At 37.2% G+C, this 25,061-nt stretch overlaps 1 protein-coding gene across 1 annotated transcript; it reads right to left on the reverse strand.

Annotated features, from left to right (window-relative positions):
- Positions 1 to 20,292: 20,292 nt before the first annotated feature.
- LOC131524421 (extracellular calcium-sensing receptor-like) lies at positions 20,293 to 24,414 on the reverse strand. Its single transcript, XM_058751543.1, has 6 exons — positions 23,697 to 24,414; positions 23,040 to 23,331; positions 21,966 to 22,793; positions 21,604 to 21,831; positions 21,320 to 21,443; positions 20,293 to 21,229 (listed from the first exon to the last, which is right to left on the reverse strand). Exons 1-6 carry the CDS (start codon positions 23,912 to 23,914, stop codon positions 20,316 to 20,318), a joined length of 2,604 nt encoding a protein of 867 aa, XP_058607526.1. The 5' UTR covers positions 23,915 to 24,414; the 3' UTR covers positions 20,293 to 20,315.
- Between the last annotated feature and the right edge of the window lie 647 nt (positions 24,415 to 25,061).

A 25,061-nucleotide genomic window follows, 5' to 3' on the forward strand; every position in this document is an offset into this window, starting at 1 on the left:
CCCTCCCTTGCCTCACAGTGGTTTGGTCCACTGCCTGCTTTCCTCTTTTACTGATACACACATGAGTCCGCTGAGAGAGAGCAAGTTCCTCAGTAACAGTTAGTTGTGTGTAAGTAAGGCTATTTTATTCTCTTTAAACATCGGGTGAAATGATTCTTTCTCTTTAATACAGATGATGCTGGATCATTAATAAATTAGTCATGACAAAAAAATTATGATATCCCATGTTTTTTCTACAAGCGATTATAAGGTTAACAAGCTTAATACCGTAGCTTGTCACCCACTACAGCTAACACAGCGATAATCCTGTGTGTGAACTGATATTAGGCTAATATTGTAGACTTACCGATGTGTTGGGTTTTGCTCAATATGATGTTAAGTGGCAGAACAGTGGGCTTAATGCGGTTGAATATCTAAAGAGAAGTACTGTTTCAGACAAAACCTAAAATACTATGGATGACGCAAAATAATAATTGTAATATGACCCAGTGGTGAACCATATGAACCTAACATAATTATTTAAACACGGTCCATGCTATGTACACATGCTGTGTAGGCATAGCTATCCTTACAAGTACAATTTTGGCTGTATTATTTGTGTCCCTTTCAGAAATTTATCTTGAGAAATTTTATGTTTATTGTCCCTCCCCCCTACTGTTAGACTAAATTTACGCCCGTGTGTGTGTATATATATATATATATATATATATATATATATATATATATATATATATATATATATATATATATACACATACACACACACACTGTATATATATATATATATATATATATATATATATAAGTAAAGTGAGGGCAACGATTTTTGACCGATATATTAGCCTACCATTTGTATTGCCATCTCAGCAAACAATGACCTGTTAGGCCACCAGTGTTCTTTGGGCGGCTTAATACGGTCGGACCACCATCGGACCAATCTAAAAACGCTGTTGGCGTTAGACTTATATTTTTGTATGACTTTGTATTCCCCTACTGTTATTTCATATTTAAAAAAAAAGAAAAGCAGAGGGTCTGTCCTGTGTTTCTACTGAGCTCTTACATGACATCTTTGTTTTATAAATTATATATATATATATATATATATATATATATATATATATATATATATATATATATATATATATATATATTTTTTACATTTATGTATTGCATTACATTTTACAGTTAAAAGGAATCTGAAGCACTGAATAAAAATAGTGAGTTATAATTAACAAAAGTTTAGTATAAAAACTGCAAGCACATTTTTAAATGAAATAAATAATTTGAATGATCGTAAAAACAATACAAAATCTAATAAAAAAAAAAAAAAAAAAAATCTATAAAAATTAAATAAAGATAAAAGTGCTACTTTGTCCCACTGTCACGTGCGGGTTGCAGTTTACACCTATGTATGAATGGGTCATATAACTACAAAACGATTAAAATTCAAATTTTGTTGTTGTTGTTTATGTCCTATATAATATGTTTATTTAAATGGTCCGTGACTGTGACGTGTTTTGATGGACGCGCTCTCTGAGTATTTTTCAAACACTGCAGTGAGGGAGTTACCATGGAAACGGGGGCAACTCTCCAACTGACAGCCAGTGTTGCCAATTTGGGGATTTTGTCGCCAAATTTAGCTACTTTCTCATTGTTGCTGCGACTTGTACTGATTTTTTTGCGACAAGGAGCTATTTTAGCTATATTAAAATAAAAATAGCTTTTTTTTTTTTACTTGGCCACACCTTAGGCCCGTGACATCTCACGTTTGCTCTCAATCATTCCAATAGGTGCATTCGACTTTAAGCGGCACTGCACAGAATGGTCAGTGACAAAGTACTGCGAAAGCGATTTGAATGCATAGGATCCGTCTGCTCTCTTATCGCTCTCGCGGTACTTTGATGTCATACACTGACCATTCTGCGCAGCGCCGCTTAAAGTGGAACGCGCCTAATGAGTCTGCGCAGTGAACACACATCAGTACATCTGCCATTCAGACATGATGACACAATACCATTTCATTATAAGCATCAAGATGGTGGAGAAAAAATATGATTACATCAGTGCATGAACATCTTGTTTTAACCACAGTCACAAAAGTTATGCCACAATTCATGCACAATCATGTCAGCCAGATACTGAGAGACACAGTGCATCATCGTGTCATGTGTGCTGGGATGCAGTATTTTGTTCTTACTTTGTAGTAATAGAAAAGAAGAAAGAAAGAAAAGAAAGTGACCCATACTTGGAATTTGTGATTCAGAATTTACTGATTCAAATGCGTCCTGTAGAGTTACAAGTAGGCCTAAGCATTTCCTAATTTCACTTCAGATTTTTTTTTGTTATAGGCCTACTTCATCTTTTGTTATATTTTTTTATACTGTCATCATTTGTAAAGTAGATATATATTTACTTTCCTTTACCTTTACCAAATTTACCTGTATTTACTTTCTTTTCATATTTGGCGACTTTTTTTGAAAAATGGAGATTTTGAGGGTGGTTCTCGAGATTTTCTGAGGGAAGGGTTTGGCAACACTGCTGACAGCTGCAACACTGCGTCTCTTGCTGCTGTTTTCATCGTTTTCAGGTGAGTTTAGTCCCTAAAATCACACAGATATTACATACAACTGTTCCTGACACTTTTCTTTCTTGTAATTGATACGCTTCTGTTGAATATTTACTTCATAAAGACGGTTTAGTGTCTTCGAAAAAGTCTGTTAGCATCTCAACTGTTTTCAGACAATGTATGCTAAGCTCTGATTCATCAAAGTTTTGACTTTTCATCACATATTTATGTGTAGTTGGGAGATTTTAATAGCTTTGTAAAGGTTTTGTCAATGGGTTATTGGAATTAGACTAATTTATTTAGCCTAAAATATGTGCTGTAACTTTACTGTTAATCGGTGACGTCACTTAAAGGAGCATTTATTAACTGAATCTAGTTAAAACGTGATTTGATATTTAATGGCAAACAATTATTGATAAAAATTGTTCTGTGGTTTCAGGAGTAACACTTCTACAACAGAAGAGAATCTCCAAGATATCTAAATTTCTGAAGGAAGCTGCTGACAGAGATGTGGGAAACATAGGTAAGCTGCATGAGAAAGCTCATTAAATCACTTCATATATGCAAATATGTAGTGAAAAAATGCATATCACCATGCATATTTTACAATTCTTTATTACAGTTATTTTAAGAAGGTTTTGACATCCAAACATGAGTGAGTGATGTTAAAATGTATTTTATTTCTGTGATCAAAGATGAATTTTCAGCATCATTACTCTTCAGTTTTACATGATGATTATTCAGAAATCATTCTAATATGCTGATTTGCTGTTTTGTGTTTTGTGTGTATTATTCAGGATTCCTTAATGAACAAAGTTTAAAATGAACAGTGTTTATTTGAAACAAAAATATTTACTCTCACTTCTCACCAATCAAATACATCCTTGTTGAATAAAAAATGAATTTATTAAAAAACCTCACTGACTATAAACTTTTTTATACAGTATTGTACAATACCATTTAAAGGTCTGGAGTCTATTTAACAATGAATCCTGAAAAAAACATTTTAGTGTAAACTTTTTTTTTTTTCAGCACATTTTTAAAAATATTGTTAATAATCAGAAATGTTTCTTGAGCAGCAAATCAGATTTATTTTTGAAATATCATGTGACACTGAAGACTGGAGTAATGATGTTAAATTCAGCTTTGATCACAGCAATGCATTACAATTTTAACATAATCAAATAATAATAATAAAAAAAAAAAAAGTTCTCTTGAATTGTAATATCATTTCACAATGTTATTGTTTTAACTGTTGTTTGAGTTGTGAGTATAAGAGACTTCTTTCAAAGATGTAAAAAGCTGCTTTAAACTGAAACTATAAACTATAGGCTACTATATCTTACTATTTTTTTTTTTAAAGCCTTTCATATAAAGCCTGATACATGTAGAACAAATTGTATTATGCACTTTATCCGCAGCAGTTCAGTCTGTGTCCTCCCTAGATATTTTTTTCAGATGCGCTCATATCAAACTACTTATATCGATATTAACGGTATTGCTTCATACTGTATCGCTTATAAAGATTATATCGATATATCGTACAAACTCGATATACCGCCCAGCCCTACTGTAACACCTGGTTCATTTTTTTTTGTGACTTCTGCCTCATTTTAAAGATGTAATTGTGAACAGTAGTGATATTTGTAAATGTTTGTTTGCTAACATTTTGTTTAGCTTGTTTAGGTTTTTCTTCACAAAAACTTTTGTTCATTAAAGTTTAAACTGAATTTTGCAGTTATATTACAGATGTAATGTGTGTCAGCTGGAGCTTTAAAGGGATAGTTCACTCAAAAATGAAAATGTGCTGTTAATTTACTGACCCTTAGGTCATCCGAGATGTAGGTGACATTTTTTCTTTAAGACTGTATGCTTAGTCTGTATGACAAATGTTATAAATGGAGATTGTTATTAAATAATGGCTGTTACGACCTCTAGGGGTTAGACTTAACAGACGTAACAGAAATAGAAAAACACCAGAGAGCTGCCGAGAAAACGAGTTTTATTTTTTTTTATAAGGGAATATCTTCAGGGGCAGACAAAGCCAAAACAATAAACAAAACGAACTTATTTTTGATAACTAAATAACCTCAAAGAAAAATAAAGAAAACAAACTACAAACCAACTTCCCTACCTCCCTCAACCATAAACAAAGTGAAAAATAGGCTATACACAAAATAAAACGGCGTCTAGCCCCCTACATCCCTTAATTCGGCAAACGTGTAATAAAGTAGTATTTACAAAGTTCCAGGGCGTACACAAAGCAGAATCAGAATCCAAGTCATAGTCAAACAGGCAATGTTCAGATAAACGGGAAATGTAATATTTGATCTCAGAATAACTAACACTCAACAGATTTACTATAAATCTACTCAGAATATCTCTCTCTGGCACAACAATCCACAGAACAATAGGTAATCAGAATTCAACAGATTTACTATAGGTCTACTCAAAATATCTCTCTCTGGCACAACGGTACGAAGTCAGCGAGGCTCGAAGGCCCTAGACGAGTGTTTGAGGTGGTCCTTATCTCTGGGGAAGGTGCATAGTGGGACCAATCACCATCTCCAGCTGGTTAACAGAGACCACGCCCACCTAGAACACAAACATGTCTACACACCTGAGCAGAGAGCTCAAATACAAAAACAATTCAGATACATAGTATATCTCAAGATCATAACAATGGCTATTATGTGTTGTAAATTGTGTGTTTTTAGTGCTTGATAAACACCAGTTAATCATTTTTAATAAACTCATTTTTTGTTAAACTATAAAAATATGTTTTAGTTCCCCCGCAATTTCTTATGATGCCCAAATAATAAATCTTAGTTGAGGTAACATATAAAACACATGGAGTAAATGGTTAAATTTTAAATGACATAACTTCCTGTAGTCTTCTAAATGTTTGACCAATTAAAACATTTTATTTGAATGGACTATAAAACTACTTTTTAGAGTGTAGACTGTGTCTGTTCCCTGAATACTGAGGACAAATTATATGCTTACCAAGGGATATACAATAAAATCAGCGATTGCGATTTAACCAAATTATAGCAAAGTAAGCTAAATAATGTCACAAATTACCCAGAATATCAAAGTCCAGTAAAGGAGGCAGAGCTTTTTCGCATTTTACTCTTAAACTCTCAAATAGCCTTCTGATAATGTTTGGGGCTCAGACACACTCTCTCTGTTTAAATCTAGATTAAAAATACATCTTTTAGCCAAGCGTTCACATAAAAACTCATAACTTTGTACTCTAGTAATAAATGCACGTGATCATCTTTTGCCTCAAATAATATGTACAGCATCTATGCTAATTCTTCTCCTTTTGTTTTCCTGTTTCTATCTCTCAGGTTTCCCATCCCAGTGTTACTACAGCTTGGACCCAGCCTCACTTGTGGTTGCTTCAGATGAAGACTCCAGATGATGGCAACTATAGATGAACATACCAACCTGACAAATGTTACGTATTGCAATCATTGCCTTAAAGCATTCATTGAGTGATTTTCGACCCACTTTGTATTTTTACTATGATGGTAATATATGTGAACGAACAATGTTTAATCTTTCTCTGAGTTCCATGAGATATTCACATTTATTTGTCAGCCAAATAATATTTTGCATTATCCGAATATTGTTTATTTACATATTACAGACTTTGTGACCGTATAAAGTGGATTTAAATTCACCAAACTTACCCTTTAATGTTTGTCTGTTTAACTGAACATGACTTTGAACACATAACTGGTATTATCTTAGAGTTATTGACATATAGACATTAATTTGTTGCCAGAAGATGCTCCCCATCGAGTCACAGTCACCTCAGGCTGTTGATAGGATTTTTTTTTTTTTTGAAACTTTGAAATTTTCTAAAGCTGCTTTGATTGTGAAAAGCATTGTACCCTTACAACAGTTAACCATGTTTTTACTATGGTAAAACTAGTAATCATAACTGTAGGTTTTGATATCATGGTTCTACAATAGTAATATTTTAGTAATGCTGGAGTAAAACTGTGGTAACCATAGTTTTTGAAACCATGGTGAAGTTTGTAGTTACTATAGGTTTACTACTATGCTGTAGTAAGACCATGGTTATGGTAGTTACTGTGAATTTACTACAACAATCATAGTTAAACCATGGTTAATTTTGTGGTTGACTTTTGTAAGGGTACAAATATGTGAATTGAATGCTTCTATTTGAAAGTCACATTGGATAAAACCATCTGATAAATATACTGTATGCATTTGTATGTTTAATCTGTTCACTGAAAATAAATTTGCAATTGCTATTGTACATTGTTTTTGATCCATTATTGTGTGCTAGGAAATTTTGGTTAGTGTAATCGAACTGATTATGAACCACGGACCGACCGTGGACCGCCAGCAAACAGTAATTATAAACCAGCGGCTGGTGGTCCGCAATAATAAGCAAATAAGCAAAACGCCGGTGAACCGGTGGGCCGCTGACTCTGCCACCAGTGGGCCGCCAGTGGCCCCCTGGTCTTATGTTACCTGGGATAGTTCAACTACAAAACTCAAACTATAGTTAATATAATGAAACTATGGTAAATTTGTGGTTACTGAAGTTTTACTATAAATAGCATATGGTTACTATAGTGAGATAATAGTAAATTTGTGGATACTGTGATTTTACTGCAAATAACATAGTTATGGTTACTATAGTAAAAACATGGTTAATTTTCCAAAGGGCTTTAAAGAGATAACAAATGCCTTTTTAGAGCGCTTTTAGCTGTGCAGTAGTGCGGACGTTTACATTAGTTTAGCAGGGAAGATCCTGAGGTTGCCAGATTTGCGCAAAAATATCTGCCAAATGTCAATTTAAAGCTAGGCGGAAAACCGCAGGCTTAGAAATACTGTAACACTTGGCAACACAGGAAGGTCCTGGCAGATCGCAGGCCGGATTTTCGCAGAAAAAAGGGTTAAGTGAATCTGAAAATGCACACACTGTAAAATCTGCTAAATATAACGACTTTCTTCTTGGGGACCTTGATATAAATGTAGTTGAGTAAAAAGTACGATATTTGTCTTTCAAATGTAGTGAAGTTAAAGTCGCAAGTTTCCAGAAAAAAATAATACTCAAGTAAAGTACAGATACTCAAAAAGTGTACTTAAGTACAATACTCAAGTAAATTTACTTTGTTACTGTCCACCTCTGCACACATGTAACAGTTATCCTAATTTAACACAAGACACACGGTCTAAAATGCATAGCAAACACTTAACTAACCTATGTGCCCATGTAGTAGCACAAACAACTATATAGTGTGCTCTATGGGCACAATGTGTTTAACACAATTACATTTTTGAATCATACCTGACAGCAGAGAGACACACAGCAGCGAGAGTTCTGGAGCAGAGCTCCAGAGACCCTCACACACTGCATGGGGTTTTCTGACTACAGAAATTCTAAAGTAGTGTTTTGTTACTTCCCTTATATACCCAAAAAAGAAAAACAAAAAATCTTCAGATCAGTTGTAAAAACATAAAAGACCTTTTGGTGTTTTTGGTTATAGTGCTCCAGGGTCGCACCTGGATGAAGATGGATAAACATTCCCGCAGACCCCTAAAGAGGTACACACCCCCTCCTCAGCAGAACACGATTCTACAAAAATTTTATCTTAAGCTTTATCATTAAGTTTTACTCATAATACAAGTGACTACTGTGAAACTGAGACCATTTTACCAATCGCCCAGAGACCTTTAAAATGATACCAAACATGAGGGGGGGAAACAACAGGTTCACAAGATACATGATATGTGGTATTTGCATATTCTTAATTAACTTTGAGTGAACTCTTTTGGGGAGAAAGAGGGAGATGCAGAGATGGCGGGGTGAAGAAGGGGTCGTAAATAATCAAAGAAGATAAGTTTGGTCAGGGTGGTGTTGTCTGTTCTCTTTGGAGATCTCTTCTCCAGATTAGTTTTATGGCCTTATTACATGGCATCTGTGCGTTCCTGAGTTTTGGCTTCATGAGGAGTTCATTTCATAAAGGAAATAATTTCACTCCCTACAGTGTCCAATGGGTGTCCCTTATATGGCCTTGCTGAATTTAGCTACCCTAACTATGATGATGAAGTGTTCAATTAATTTTACCTTAGCTGTCCAGTCTGTAGTCCTTAAACTAGTAATAACATTTCAATATTGTTGTTAAAGGTGCCATAGAATGCATTGATACAGTATTTTAAATTGTTCTCTGATATCTACATATAAGGTATGTGGTTTAGGTAAAGGCAAAAAATCTCCAGAGACGGTTTTACATGTGCATTTACAACCCTAGGATTTCTCCCTAGAATGAAATGGTTTGTTATTGGCTTATTTGGAAGGGTCAAGAATAATGAGCTCTGTTCTGATTGGCTGTTTCTCAGTGTGGCTCAATGTTGAGCTCTGCTCTGATTGGCTGTTTCACTGTGTGGCTCATTTCAGTAGCTCACAGCAGGAAGGAGACACAGGGAGGAAAATATATACGTGACCCTGGACCACAAAACCAGTCTTAAGTCGCTGGGATATATTTGTTCATGGTCTTCCGTCCACTCACCATCAGAGGTCGCCCTTCCTTCATATTGATTCTCGCACCACACAGACTGTTGCCCATTACACTGGACTGCATTTCCCATCATCCACTGCACTGAGCACACAACTGTCATCATCACACAGTTGTCTCAATCACACGCTCACACCTGAGAACTATGACACAATCACACACCCTACATAAACCATGGACTTCCTTTCACAGATCGCCGAGTATTGTTCTGCATTTAGCACTCCCCTAGTGTTAGCTGCCTTACCGAGCCATTCTGTGTTTTCTGTTTAGTTCCTGTATTATCTGCGTTTATCGCTCTCCTAGTGATAGCACTCTACAGAGCTATTTCCCTGTCTTAGTTTCTAGTCTCAGTGTCTGGTTCTAGTCTAGTCTAGTCTAGTCATTTTGTGTTGCCTTTTCCTGTTTGCTGTTCTCCTGCCTTTGTATCTTGGATTAACCCTTTGCCTTCCACTTGGACTGTGTTTGCCCCTGCCTGGACCACTGCTCGTTTACCTGGATTACCTCTCTTGTCTAGCCCTCTGGATATTGTTCGCTGATCGAAGACCATGCCCATTTTCTTGAGTAATCATCTGTCTTGCCCTCAATATACCTGTTTGCACCATGCCTGTTATGACCATGTCTCTGTCTAATAAAGCTTTGCAAATGGATCCGCACGCCTCTCGTCTTGTCAGCTCCGTTACAACTGCTAGCAAGCTAACCATGTCCCTTTAGTGGCTCACGTTATTTTATTAGAACACATTAATTGCTTCCAGTGCCTTTCTGAATACAGACACCAACCCATCCCTGCACTTCCCATCCCCTGCACAGCCTGGAACATAACATTTATTTCCATGATCTGCCATTTTCGCTGTTGTCCTTGCTTGTTTCTTTACAATACCTGCAGAACTTCTGATGATTCGGCTGTGTAGGTTTGGCTGGTGGCTGGCCTAGAACATGGGCGAGTATATGCAAATGTTAGGGGCGCAGTGATCCCGACTGTTACGTCACAGTCGGTGTTATGTCCTGATTAGCCTATTTTTCAGTGGTCCTTTTTTATTCACAAGATTTACATAAGAAGGAGGAAACTATGGTGTTTGAGGCTCACGGTATGTCATTTCCATGTACAGAACAGTTATTATTTAACTATTCCAAGGTAAATACACCTTTAATGGTGTGTGTGTGTATGTGTATGTGTGTGTATTAGAGATGCACGGATGGGCTCAAACGTCACCCGAATCCGCTGCTTCAAATAAATTATCCGCCTGCCACCCACCCGCACCTACATTTTTCCAACCCGACCCACTCCCGATCGTCACATTACAGTGATTCTAATTAGACTAATTCTTAGTTTTGCACAATGATGTGATGAATGGATGATTTTTAACAGCAGATTCAGTGATGTGAGAGCTGATCTGCACATCACGTCTGCCGCGCATTACAGCTCCGACGCGGCCACCGGAGCTGATCACTGTCGCTCTACCATAGATATGTATATATATTATACCAGCCACGCCGCGGCACGTTTCAGAAGCATCCCAGAATCTCGTGGTCTCACGAATCCAGTTGCTCTGCTCCTGATGTGATTTGGCACCGCGTGAAGGACAGAACAAAACGTCGTCGGAGCCGTAAGGGGTAACATGCTAATACAATGATAATAGGCTGCTTTTAAATGAAAAAAACAAAAGTTCTTCTTTGGCCAGATTATAGTCTACACTTTCTTAATAGCATAAACACATGCTTTACTCCATTCAAACTTTATCTGGAATGCCACTGTATCTGCAATTACAACTCACTGCAACTTCCCGAACAGGTGAACACACACAAAAGTGAAATCTGCATAACCATAATAAATCTGAAACCATAAGAAAACAACTATGAATGGGAAAATGTCAGTAATGTCAGAGTGTAATGTAAAATGCATGGATGTAAGGAAATGTAGTGAACGAGAAGTAATACTGCGCAATGGATACGGAGACGTATATCACAATAGGGGCACTTGAGTTTAAATACATGCTTCCCTGCGGCGTATCCATTGCGCATTATTACTTCTCGTTCTATTGTCAAAGCTTTAACCCAATTTATATCAGTCTTTGGAATTCCAAAGATCATTCAAAGCGACCAAGGCTCAAACCTTACTTCTCACTTTTTCCAGCAAGTGATGAAACAGTTGCGCATTAAACACAATCAGTCTACCGCGTATCACGCTCTAAGCCAGGGTGCTGTAGAGAGATTCCACCAGTCGTTAAAGTCACTACTTCGTGCGTACTGTGTGCAGCAGGATAGGGATTGGGAGGAGGGTTTGCCATGGATGATGTTAGCAGCACGTGAAATGGTGCAGGAAAGTATGGGTTTTAGCCCTAATGATTTGGTTTTTGGCCATAAAGTGCGTGGGTTGTTGTCCACATTTCAGGAGGTTGGTAGAATTGCCAAACCTCCTGAAAACTTGGCGTCGTATGTTTTGGGTTTAAAGAACCGACTTCTCCAAGTGAGGGAGCGAGCTAAGGAGAATCTTAAGAAACATCAGGGGAATATGAAGCGATTATACGACCGCACAGTTGAGCATTGAATTTTTAATCCAGGCGATCAAGTGCTTGTTTTACGACCTATTGTATCTTCTCCTTTTGAGGCTAAATTTGATGGTCCTTTCGTAGTACAACGTAAATTGAGTGACAAAAATTATGAAGTTATAATGCCATCACGAAGAAAATCTGTTAAACGTTGTCATGTAAATATATTAAAACCTTATTATGAAATCGAAAGGAAGCCTTTGGGAAAGTTAATACCTTCGCATCCTGCCCTTTCTGTTTTTTTCTGTGGGTAGGGGTAATGCGAGTTTTGTGGGAGAGGAAGAGGAGACCCTCTCGCCGGATGATTGCGTGTTTAGTGGGAGGTTACAAAATTTGTAGTCATTACAGAATTTAGAATTCACTCTCCGTCATTGCCTTCTGAAAGAGGTCAGGAGTTATGTGAATTATTATGTAGTTTTCCTGAATTGTTTGGCGATGTGCCCTCTCGTACTGATTGGGTTGAACATGATATTGATGTGGGGATGCAAAGCCAATTAAACAACGTTTTTATCGTGTCTCACCTGAGAAACGGGAATTGATGGAAAGAGAAATTCGGTTTTGCCGTGTATTTAAACTCAAGTGCCCCTATTGTGATATACACGGATCATAATCCATTGACTTTTCTGAATTCTTTACAGTGTCCGAATCAGCAGCTGATTCGCTGGTCTCTATTTTTACAGTCATTCTGCCTGGATATTCGACATGTCCGAGGTTTGGACAATGTGGTAGCCGATGCGCTGTCTCGTGCTCCGCACGTATAATGTAGCCATGGTTTTGTGCTAATTTGGATGTTTTCTTTTGGTGTTTTTGTAGGAGCCGTCCTTGGTTTTGATTCAGGTATGCTGTTTGGCTGATTTGTTTTGATATTCCATTACAGGGATCTTGTGGGAGTCCCTGTCTTTGGGGAGGGGTGTGATGACCCCTGTCATCTGTTCATGGAACTGCCGCTGAGCCCGCAAATTACCTTGATTGGCAGCCGCTTGAAACACCTGTTCTCTATCAGACGCTTTGTTAAAAGAGGCCTCCGCTTGGGTCCGGGAGGTGGCATTGGTTTTGGACTTTTGGTTTGGTTGGCTTTTGCTTTCGTACCTTCAACACTGCAGTACACTACATTTCCTTACATCCATGCATTTTACATTACACTCTGACATTACTAACGTTTTCCAATTTATAGTTGTTTTTTTATGGTTTCTTTATTATTTCTATGTGACTCCAGTCCTTAAATAAATTATATTTTGAGTCAACATCTTGGTTTTCGCATGTGTCCTCTGTTTGTTGCTTCCCTTGAGCCATGGGTTGTAACAAATTGGGGGCTCATCCTTTTGTTTAATTTATTTCGTTAAGTGTGTCTGGTAATTTGAGACAAGCGTGAGTTAGTTTGTGCCGAAGTAAATTAATCGCCATGGAAAGTCACCAGGTGGTGAGTAATTATGTTGTGCAATGTTGTTTGAATTAGATTTTCCCTGTTAGGCATAGCAGCACGTTTCTTTTGAGACATGTCGAGTTTGTTGTTTTTCTGTAGTAGAGCTTCTAATTCCAACTTTGCTTTTTCCAACTCGATCTTACCCTGTTCAGAACGATGTTTCAATTTCTCATGCTCCATCTGTAAAAGTAATAATTCATTTTGTTGTTCAAGTGACAGATTAGTCTGCAAGGAAGACACAACCGATACGGACTCTTCCATTTTCAAAATGCCTTTTTCAATCAAATTTGTCCTTAAAATTACTTTAATATTTTCTTTGAGTCTCTTATCAGAAATTACAATTTCATACTTATCCGCAATTTTTAATAGCTGTTTTTTTGTACATTTTTCCAAAAGGTTACAAGAGGGCAAATTAAAGATATCAATTTGTTTACGACCCATGGCTCAAGGGAAGCAACAAACAGAGGACAAACGCAAAAACAGCCAAACCAAATATCCAAAACCAATGCCACCTCCCGGACCCAAGCGGAGGCCTCTTTTAACAAAGCGTCTGATAGAGAACAGGTGTTTCAAGCGGCTGCCAATCAAGGTAATTTGCGGGCTCAGCGGCAGTTCCATGAACAGACAACAGGGGTCGTCACACTATTTACACTAAGTGCAAATAGCAATAGATGTTATTTACACTAAATGAAAATAGTAATTAGATGCTATTTACACCAAGTGAAAATAGCAATAGATGTTATTTACACTAAGTGAAAATAGCATATTTTCTTGACGATTGATGCTATTTACACTTAAGTGCAAATAACAATGTGTTCTATTTACACTAAGTGCAAATAGCGATAGATCAGTGTTGATTTTGGCAGGCATTTTTGATTTAGTCTTAGTCTTTATCTTGAGACGAAAATGCTTAATAGTCTTAGTCACATTTTAGTCATTTGAGTCTTTCATAGTTTTAGTCAATAAAAATTAATTGCATTTTTGTCAACTTTTAGCCATTACTTTTAGTCAAACTGTAGTTACCATCATTTATTTTGGTAGCTATTTTATATGTAGTCTTCAAACAAAAATAGTCATTAATTCTTATCTCTTTAGACCAAATCAATTAAGCTTATGAGAAATTTTAATCAAGGATTGAATTTGGAAAAACTGGAATACATTTTCATTTTTTGGTAGAGATACAAATTAAACTCATTTTTTCAGATACAGTAGGTTTACTTAACACATATACATTTATTTAACATCTTTTGTTGGTTAACATTGCTGACACAGATAGGTATTTAGGAATGATGTCCCTTTAAGACGGAAAGCATATAATACTGATACACATTCAGTTTTCACCCACCTGTTTACGTTCACTTAAGCCATAACCGACTGTTTTTACATGAGATACTCTGTCTACACACGATAGACATCTGGACTGCTGTGTGTGTATTTGAGCACTGAGAACTGATCGCGCGCTGTATGAGAACTGAAGAAGTGGAGCATGCGCAAGAGAGAGCACTTCTATTAGCGCAATTCCACCTATCGCGCCTTCACTAATGCCGAGTTCACACTGCACGATTTTCAAACTCGTCGGATCGCTGTTGTTTTCACACTGCGTGACTATCTGGGGTAGCATTCAGTCGCTGCTGTGTTCACATTGCATGATGGATGGGCGACAGGGGCTTTCCCATTGCACGATTTCACAATAGGAAGAATCGCCGACAACTCTGTCTGATCCGCAAACTACGTTTCACAACAAAACCCACGCGAGAAGTGATAAGGAAATAACGCAAGAACCTGTGTGTGGATCCTGTCTTGTCTTGTTAATGAAGATGCGCATAAATTTCGTCATAGTTTTTATCATCAGATATTAGTTTTAGTTCGTCAATGTCTCGTCTTAGTCGTAGAAAAAAGGTTAGTTAACGAATATTTTTCGTCTTCGCTGACGAAATTAACACTTCTACATATTCTATTTACACTGTTAAGATAGCAGGACTTTCTTCTATTTATAATACTTATTACAAATAGACACAACTATCTGCACATCAGTATTGTAGTACATTAAAACAGTATGCAGTAATTACGTATCGAGTGTAAATTATAGTTTTAATTCAATTTATTAAATGTATGCTGCCTTTTTGGGACAATAAGCCCTCCCTACACTTACCTATAACCGATACTTTATTTTGAACTTTGAACTTAATTATTGCCTTCATTTTTATTGAAAATAAATGCCTTTCTGATATGATATGATACATGAAAAGGGAGAAAAAAATTAGAACCCGGGTCAATCGCGTCGAAAAGAGGATACATGTGCTATATCCTCTGCACCACTCGAGCTGATGATTGATAACAATCTTTTGTATTGTTGACTAGCCCAATCACACATTGGTGGGCGGAGTTAGTGTAAAAAACCTCTGCCAAGAAAGGCAGGCTATTTGCACTTAGTGTAAATAGACACTCCGTAAGATTAAAGACATTAATATTTGCCTACAAAACCACCACTGGCTTTGCACCACTTTACCTAAATGCATTACTTCAGACTTATGTGCCCTCTAGAAGCTTGCGTTCTGCAAGTGGACGTCACTTTATTGTGCCATCCCAAAGAGGTACAAAATCACTTTCACAGACTTTTAAATTAAATGTTCCCTTCTGGTGGAATGACCTGCCCAACTCAATCCAAGCAGTTGAGTCCTTAGACATCTTCAAGAATCGGCTAAATCTCTTCCATCTTTATTTGACCCTCTAACTCTAGCACTCTCTACTCTAATTCTGTTCTTAAAAACAACAACAACAAAAAATTATTCTATGCACTCTATTAATTTTCAACCCGAATTCCAGAAATGTTGGGACGTTTTTTAAATTTGAATAAAATGAAAACTAAAAGACTTTCAAATCACATGAGCCAATATTTTATTCACAATAGAACATAGAGAATATAACAAATGTTTAAACGGAGAAATTGTACACTTTTATCCACTAAATATGCTAATTTAAAATTTGATGCCTGCTACAGGTCTCAAAAAAGTTGGCATGGGGGCAACAAAGGGTTGAAAAAGCAAGAAATGTTTAAAAAAATGCAGCTGGGAGAACATCTAGCAACTAATTAAGTTAATTGACTTCAGGTCTGTAACATGCTTAGCTATAAAAGGGATGTCTTAGAGAGGCAGAGTCTCTCAGAAGTAAAGATGGACAGAGGCTCTCTAATCTGTGAAAGAGTGTGTAAAAAGATATGGAATACTTTAAAAACAACGTTCCTCAATGTTAGGGTTAGGCTTTGCAACTCTCATCATCTACAGTGCATAACATCATCAAAAGATTTAGAGAAACTGGAGAAATCTCTGTGCGTAAGGGACAAGACCGAAGACCTTTGTTGGATGCCCGTTGTCTTCAGGCCCTCAGGTGACACTACATCACTCATCGGCATGATTCTGTCATTGATATTACTAAATGGGCCCAGGAATGCCACGGTCTTGTCAGGAATGCCAATGGTCTTTCCCTCCTTGTCCTTGACAGGTCGTTCTGGCTTGCTATACTTCCCAGACGATTTCTTTGTTGTGTCGTACAGCTGTTTCATGTTGCCTTTGAGTGTAGCCTGCTCCACCTCAGCTGCTATTCCATCTATGTAGTCTTTATTGTCCTTCCTAATGCTCTTCTTAACTGCTCTGTGGGCTTCATGTTCACATATGGCTTCCTTTTTGCATGATAGAGCTTTCTGGAGAAGTATCCAGAAACCACTGTCGGTAAACACAATCCGCCGTGGCATCTGCAAATGCCAACTAAAGCTCTATCATGCAAAAAGGAAGCCATATGTGAACATGAAGCCCACAGAGCAGTTACAATAACACGGCATCACAATACGGTAAGGGGCGTAACATTTCCGTCTCATGCTTCAGATAGTCGGCCAATCACAATGCACTGGATAGCTGGCCAATCAGAGCACGCCTCGCTTCTCAGAACGATGAGCTTTGTAAAACTAGACGTGTTTCAGAAAGGCGGGGCTTAGAGGAGCAACAATAATGTACAGTATGTGGAAAATAATGTATTTTTTAACCTTAAACCGCATAAACACATTGCATTACAGCAAATACACAAAATAATGTTCTTTTTAGCAACATCATATGATCCCTTTAAAAAAAAAAGGTCCGTAACACTAGCTTGCTCTATTATTTTTCTATTCTATCCTGTTTCCTTTTCATTATATTAAAAAAAAAATAATAATAAAAAACCTTGTTACATGTACTGCATTCAGCTAACTGAGACTTGTTGTAGCACTTGCATATCATTGCTCTTTTGTTGATTTTGATTGTTTCCATTGTCCTCAATGGAGGACTGCTAAATGACTATATATATATATATATATATATATATATATATATAATGAAAAGTGCCTCAGTTGCTAAAATATTTCTCAAGTTAAATTAATTATTTGGATACTTGTTCATACTTGTTGGAAAAAAAAAAAAAAAAAAAAACATTGTGCAAAATTCATTAGGAAAATGTACATTTTTACAACTGTAACAGGAAATCCACAGAGCCAGGTCATGAACTCAGTTGCGGAGTGAATTGATGAGGTACTGCTTGCTCACAACCCATCATCCATAGCAATGCTTATCACTAGGAACACTGTGAAGGTACATGAAGTTACAAAGAGCAGTCTTGTGTTATATGCTTAAGTTATTGTCTTGTGCTGCCAATCTTGTTAACTTGCTTAGTGTTTATCATTCTATTATTAGCATTGGCCACATAAATAATATAAATCCAGAATTGGTAACATACACTGTCAACTTCAAGCTGGACGAATAGTTAATAAAGTGTAAAATATTAATTCTGAATTGATTATTAACCAAGTTGATTCCAAGTTTTTAGGATTTGATTCCCATTTTAACCAGTTGAACTGACTTCTTTTATACAGGGAACATTTAATCGATTCTCAGCAACCCCAGCAGCAGCTGGTTTTACAATGACTTTTAGAGGCTAAGGGCCAGATTTACTAAACAGGGCAAATTGGTGTTAAAGCGTAATTCCATAAAAGTGCTGATGGGAGGGGAAAATTCTGCGGGTGATTTACTGACATTGCGCACATTAAAGAACACAGACACAGCCAAATTACTTTCCCCCAGGGTCCCCTTCGGTGGGGGGATGGGGATAGGGTTGAGGTCCCACTCTGTAAAAATTGTGATCACATTCCGGGGGATGGTTTGGTAGAAATTGCGTTTCCACCTAGGGAATCCCCCTCTCAGAATCGTCCAAACACTTGAAAACCTTTCTGACATTACATATTAGACTTTATTATAATTTCAATTAAAAAGATTTAGGTTTATATTGAGGTGCAGTCCTACGCTGTCTTCGACAATGTGGATATAGACCTGCAATAATCCTGAGCAATGTTACAAACCTAAAATAAAATAACTAAGCATTTGAGTATCAAGATGCAAGTCTCAGTGTCCTCACAAAATGTTGGCTTCATTCTGAGATCCTCAGCTCGCAAATTAAAGTAAAATGCTTCTGTCTTGTTCAAGCAGATAGATCTGTCACCTCAAGGAAAATTAAGGGAAAAGAGGTGGTGGCATCTGCATGTTTGTTAAAGACGTTGATCATAATATTGTGCATTCAATCCCAACATACAATGCACTTCTGAAAAGACACAAACCAGAGATCAAAATGTTTGAATCTCTAAAATGATGTTTTATTTGCACCAACTGGGAAGTTTTCCATAGCAACAATATTGTTGAAGCAAACGTAGTAATGATGGCGAACATTATATTTTGTACAGAAAATGTGGAGTCCTGTACAGAAAATTTTAGGTGATCACTAACCCCAACAATAAACCTTACTATATATAACAAATAAGATCATTTGTCATCTGATGTTTTCAGAACCAAAATCTGTCCAGAATGAATAGAATCAGCTATTAAGAGATGCTAAATTAGGTGCAGAATATTTTCAATAATCTCAATCAATCTCATTTTTAGAAATTACATTATGAATTGCTTCTCTCTGGGAGAAGATATGGAGTACTAGTCTGTAAATTAAATATATATGTTAATTATTTTGTAGCTGTATCTTTGTAAATGTTTAATAGCAGTTTAGCTTGATGGTATGTTAGCATTGAAGATATGTGGTGATGTGATAATATTTTTTGGTCTGTGCAGCATCATGAAGTCTATAACAATTTTCCTTTCGGGGGCAATAAAGTATACTTTCACAAAGGTGTAGCCATAGGGAAGGAGGAGTGGAGTGGAGCCGAAGGTGTGAAGGGCTGAGGAGCAGTGAGAGGTCCGGAAGCCTGTGGCAAAATTAGGGTGATGACCAACCAAGGCAGAACCAGAGAGACGAGGAATCCTGGCAGAGGCTGAGGGATGACAATCCATGGTGGAGACAAAAGAGTGAGGAGCCAAGGTGGAGCCAATGGGTCCGCAGGCTGAGAAGGAGTGTCCAAGGTGGAGCTTGGAAATTCAGGTGCCTAGGCCAAGCTGCAGACAGCAAGTGGCGGAGCTGTTTGGTTTGTTGTTTTTCTTTTAGCAAGATCTGGCAACACTATCACTATCTGTCATTTTGTTTCCCATTAAAATTAGTTGTAAATCACTTGTTTGCCTATTTATATTCTGAGTTTTAGTTACAAGTTTCAGCTCATTTTGCAGTGAACTGTGAACAAACCCTTTTCAAAATGTTGCTGCAAGACGTATCATTGTTCTCTGAATGCCCTGTTGAGAAATTCTGATCAAAGAATAAAAATAGTTGGATTTTGAGATGTGGGTGTGACATTCAACAATATATAGGGACATCTGAATGCAAGGAATATGTCAACCAAGATAAATCTGTCATTTCATCAGAAGACTAAGTTATGACATTTTGATTAAAAATTCTGAAACACATGCATGGATGAGATAAGATCAACAACATGCATATATATAATGGATAAATATCAGCTGATTGCTCCCAATAATGTTATGTTTTTCCTCTCTGTTTTTATCTCCGTTACAGTTCTAACTATTAATGTTCTGTTAAAAAATGCTTAATTCGGTGATGTTTTTTAAAGGTTTATTTGTTATGCTTTTAAATTATATCACATTGTAAAGAGGCTGATGAAGTTTGAATTGTTTCCACACAAAAAATGTAATAATACAATTTTAACAATATCAACTTAATTCAGATTTCAAATTTAAAGTAAAATACAAATCAAAATGTCACCAATGTGTCTGTAAATGGTTGACCACAATAATGTAAAACTATTTATTTTGTGCTTCTCTTCTCATGATGGCTTTTTTAGTGTTTTTCTCTGGATGTAAAAGGATGATGTAGCACTTTGGGACAAATATAGCCACCAGTAATCCAAAACTTGAAGCCAGGATGGCAAATATCTCCACAGCAACTGCATATTTCCCTGGTGAACTCACATATGCTGGAACAAATGCAATCCACACAGCACAGAAGATCAGCATGCTAAAAGTGATGAACTTGGCTTCATTAAAATTATCTGGAAGATTTCTCGAAAGGAAGGCTAACAGGAAGCTTACTGCTGCCAACAGTCCAATGTATCCCAGCAGCATAGAAAAACCAGCCACTGAGCCAACGGCACATTCATAGACTATTTTAGAGCGAGTATACTGGTTGTTTTTATGGGGTGTTGGAGAGGCAGTTGATAGCCAAACTGCACATATCACAACCTGGAGGGCTGTTAGGACCAGAACTGTGCATCTTTGTTGAGCTGCTCCAAACCATTTCATTGCTCCTTTACCCTCTGGTCGAGATGACTTGAATACGGCTATTACCACCATAGTCTTGACCAGGATGCTGGAGATGCACAGGACAAAGCTTATACCAAACACAGCATGTCTTAACTGACATGTCCACAACTGCGGCTGGCCAATGAACAACAGTACACACAGAAAACACAGTTTGAGTGACAACAGCAGCAGGAAGCTGAGCTCTGAATTGTTGGCCCGTACTATGGGAGTGTTACGGTGAAGAGCGAAGACGATCATCACAAGAGCACAGATGAAGGTGCCAAGCAGGGAAGCAGTGGTGAGAGAGATGCCCAGAGGATCCTCATAGGATAGAAACTCTATTTCTTTGGGGACACATTGATCCTTATCTGGATTGGACCAGAATTCATCTGGACATGTTGTGCACTCAATAGCATCTTTGAGTAAGCAAAAGACAGAAGGTGAGATTTTGAAGAGGAAATTACTTTCAAATTTGATTCAAATTTTGCCAACAATAACCTCCTCACCTGTTGTATTAGAAATCTCTCCATCTCCACATGGCAAGCAGTCAAAACAGCAGACAGGAAGGCCCTTTCTTGTGGCTCGTCTGGTTCCTGGGGGACAACTCTCACTGCATACTGACTGTGGGGGCTAAAAGATACATCAACTGCTATCAGTCATGTGTTCGTCTTTTACATAATGACTAGCTTGGATTGTCCATTAATTTATTTGCAATTGTTTTATATCTCAACTACTATTTAGACTTTATACCTGCAAAAAGGATGACATTTTAACATTCATAGGTAATTACTTTTGTTGTTTCAAAATTCCAGTAAAATGCATCCTCGTCGAGTGTGAGAACCATCCCTGTTGCTGCTCCTTCATTTACTACACCGACATTGTGGAGTTTAATCGATCCATCAGCGCTCGGCTGCCAGTTCAACACATCATAGATGGCCAGAGCATCTCCATTCTTGTCAAATGACACATGATCCCCAAAGCCTGTGGTGAAGTTCACTTTCTGTAGGTAGTGAACCAGCTGTACAGTTTGTAGACAGGACAGGTTTTATATTTTTATCTGAAATTTGAATTAATATATAGCACATATTTTTCTTTTTCACATTCAGCTCTTCTATATGCCTGAAGAGAATGCACTATACATGTGGGTCTTACCTGCCAGGGTTTCAGGTTGGTTAAATCGGCACATCTGTTCCCACTGAATGGTCCTCTCCCCTCCTCACACTGCATTAGGTCATGAAGTGCATGTGCCAGGGCATAAATTGCCTTATACACATTATACGATGCCCTCAATCCTGAAACATCAGTGAATGGTGTGTTTGTTGTGCTCAGATCCTCTTGTCCTGTACACACCTTTTTGACTTGCTCTCCATCAGTTCCTTTACCCTCAGTTTCAAAACTGCACCCAAAGATGTTCTCCCAGAATATCCTCACTATATCATTTCTTTGATCATTGTTGGGACGAATACATAACAGAAAGTCATGAAGCCCCTGGATATCTCCACGCCTGATAGCAATGCCCATTGTGCCCCCCAGGAATGGCTGGAAACGTGGTGTACGAAATACAGGTGAAGTGGCCCAAGCTTCACTTGCAATCCACTGCCTGCCTGTTATGTTCTGCAACACCACCTCATTCATCAAAGGTATCAGTAAGGATGAAGCAGAAAAAACAACTACCACTCTAGCTGTAGAGGACTGAATCACTCGCGTTATGTGCTGAATATCTATGGGGTTGTTATCATTGGGCAGGATTTCAGAAAAAGCAACACAATATCCAAATAGCTCCATTTCCTGATGGAATGACTGAGCAGCATATATGCCGTAGTCATTATCACTGTAGATGAGACCAACCCAGGTCCATCCAAAATGCTTCAAGATCTGAACCATAGCCCGAACTTGGAAGGCATCACTGGGGATTGTTCTGAAAAAAGAAGGGTACTTTTTCCTGTCACTCAAACAGGAGCAGGTGGCGTAGTAGCTAATCTAATTAGAAGAGAGCAGAGACAGAGACAGAACGGTGAGAGGAAGATGAACAAATAAAGTGTGTGTGTGAAGCAAGTTTTTTGATATTTGCATACAATGGTCTGCTATTTTAATTGAAAATATGATAATGGCTTAATTGATATCCAAATTGTGATAGAAACAAATCTGACAAATGTGATAGACAAAAAAGGGTAAAATGGATTTTTTTAACAGAAAAAAAAAGGGTTTAAAATGTCTATCTCATACCATAGGCAGTCGAAAGAGCCCCAGGACACTGGAAATTGCAATAGAATGGGTAGAACCTGGATCACCTATGATTCCAATCACTGGTGGTGCGCCTTTGCAGTTGAGGTCAGAGACGGTCTCCTCTGTCCCACTAACTAGAGCTGTAGCACCACGGAATGCCACTCCAAGCCTTAAACAGTTATCATAGATTTGGTAACCAAGCGTGATGTTAGGCAGCAGGTTGGGATTGTTATTAATCTCATTGATAGCAAAAACCATTGTTAGTGCCTGCTGGAAGCTTGTCATATAGAAGCTGGAGAAAACAATACAAAGGAAAATTTGATCATTAACCACAATAATACTAACAGTAACAGTAGAAAAAATAACAAAATATTAAATAAAGCTTACACAACATTTAAATTTAATACGAGACATTTTACATTCTGTTCAAATATAAATTTTATAAATAAAAAATAAAAATAAATATATATATATATATATATATATTATAGTTAATGATATAGTTAATGATTTAATTCATGTAATCCATCATGTAACATGATATCAGTTGCTTAGACTAAATTATATTTGACAAGTTACAGTGTATATACAAAATTTTCCCATTTGTTATCTTGAAGTGTTCTTCAGTTGGTGTGGTCTCACAGCTCACAGACTCACAGCTCACAGCGTGGTAGTTTTGGCTCCGTTCTGAAGCTCAGCTCAGGGAATACTTTGAGGTACCTCTGAATCTCAAACAGACCACCAATTAGAAGGTCTCCATCCTGGTACATCCCATTCAATGTGAAGTGTCCCTTTAGCTTACAAGTACCTGAAGTGGCCATTAAAGCTACATATATATAGTTACAAGACAGGAACACATACAGAATTACCCACATCCTTCCCTCTTTATTTATGTCACTCTTCACTCAGCTCACTGATTTATCCTATTTTATGTGGTACTTTTTTTTCCTCTTTTTCTTTATAGCGCCGCAGGCGGAGCCACTGGCCTCTCTGGAAATAATGACGTCATATTTTTTTCTTTATTTTTCCTTTTCCATTTTGTAAACCTTTACCGCTAACCTCTACCAAACATGACAATTATTATTACAGATAATTAACCATATACATTTTATATTTTGAATATCACTATTGTGTTCCAGTAAACTTTGACCTTGTAGGGACATTTGTTTTTTTTTTTTCCTTATGAGGAAAACAATTTATAAATCATACAGAATGGCCTTTTTTTTTTTTTTAACTAGAGAGATAGCGAGAGTGCGACTATCACTGTTGAATAAAGACAGAGTTGTCATTATGTATAACAGTAGTATTAACAGTATTATAAAACAGAGTATAAACAGAACGTTAACAATATAATATAATTTTTAAGATAACAGCCTTATACAATATGTGCTGCACATTATACAATGCTGGCTATGTGTATGTATGTATGTATGTATGTATGTATGTATCTATGAATTTGTTTTTTTACTTTTTTATAACTTGTTTTTCTATGCACAAACATGTTTTCTCAGGGCCCCAGAAGTCTAAGTTCGGCACTGGACTCACACAACTGACAACGTTCTCATACTCCCATGCCACACATCCATTTTCTCACATAGTGTCAGTGATATTTGTCTGAATGACAATTATTATTGTTTCCACAGCAGAATTTCTGCTTATCTCTGAGCACCACAATAAGGTGTACACTGAGTTTGGTCTTTTTATATCATTATAGTCCATTAAGCCAAAGTAAGTATTTTTCACTAGGGGAATCCTGGAGTATGATGTACAAGGGAAACCCCATTATTAAGGTTTTTTTTAAAAGGATTTTTTAGGGTTAAGGATTTTCTCCATCCTGTGTATCGATCAAGGGCGAGAACAGGGACACGATCTCCAAAACCAGTGTAAACAAACACTTGGGAGGGGTGGAGGTACGGGCCTCCTTATTTCAAATGAATGGAAATTTGAGCTTCTACCATCTCTTAAAGGCAACAGCTCATTTGAATCTCATGCAATTACTATTACCTACCCTGTTAAAATCCA

This window comes from Onychostoma macrolepis, chromosome 18 (genome assembly GCF_012432095.1).
Source record: "Onychostoma macrolepis isolate SWU-2019 chromosome 18, ASM1243209v1, whole genome shotgun sequence".
Classification (NCBI taxonomy): Eukaryota; Metazoa; Chordata; class Actinopteri; order Cypriniformes; family Cyprinidae; genus Onychostoma; species Onychostoma macrolepis.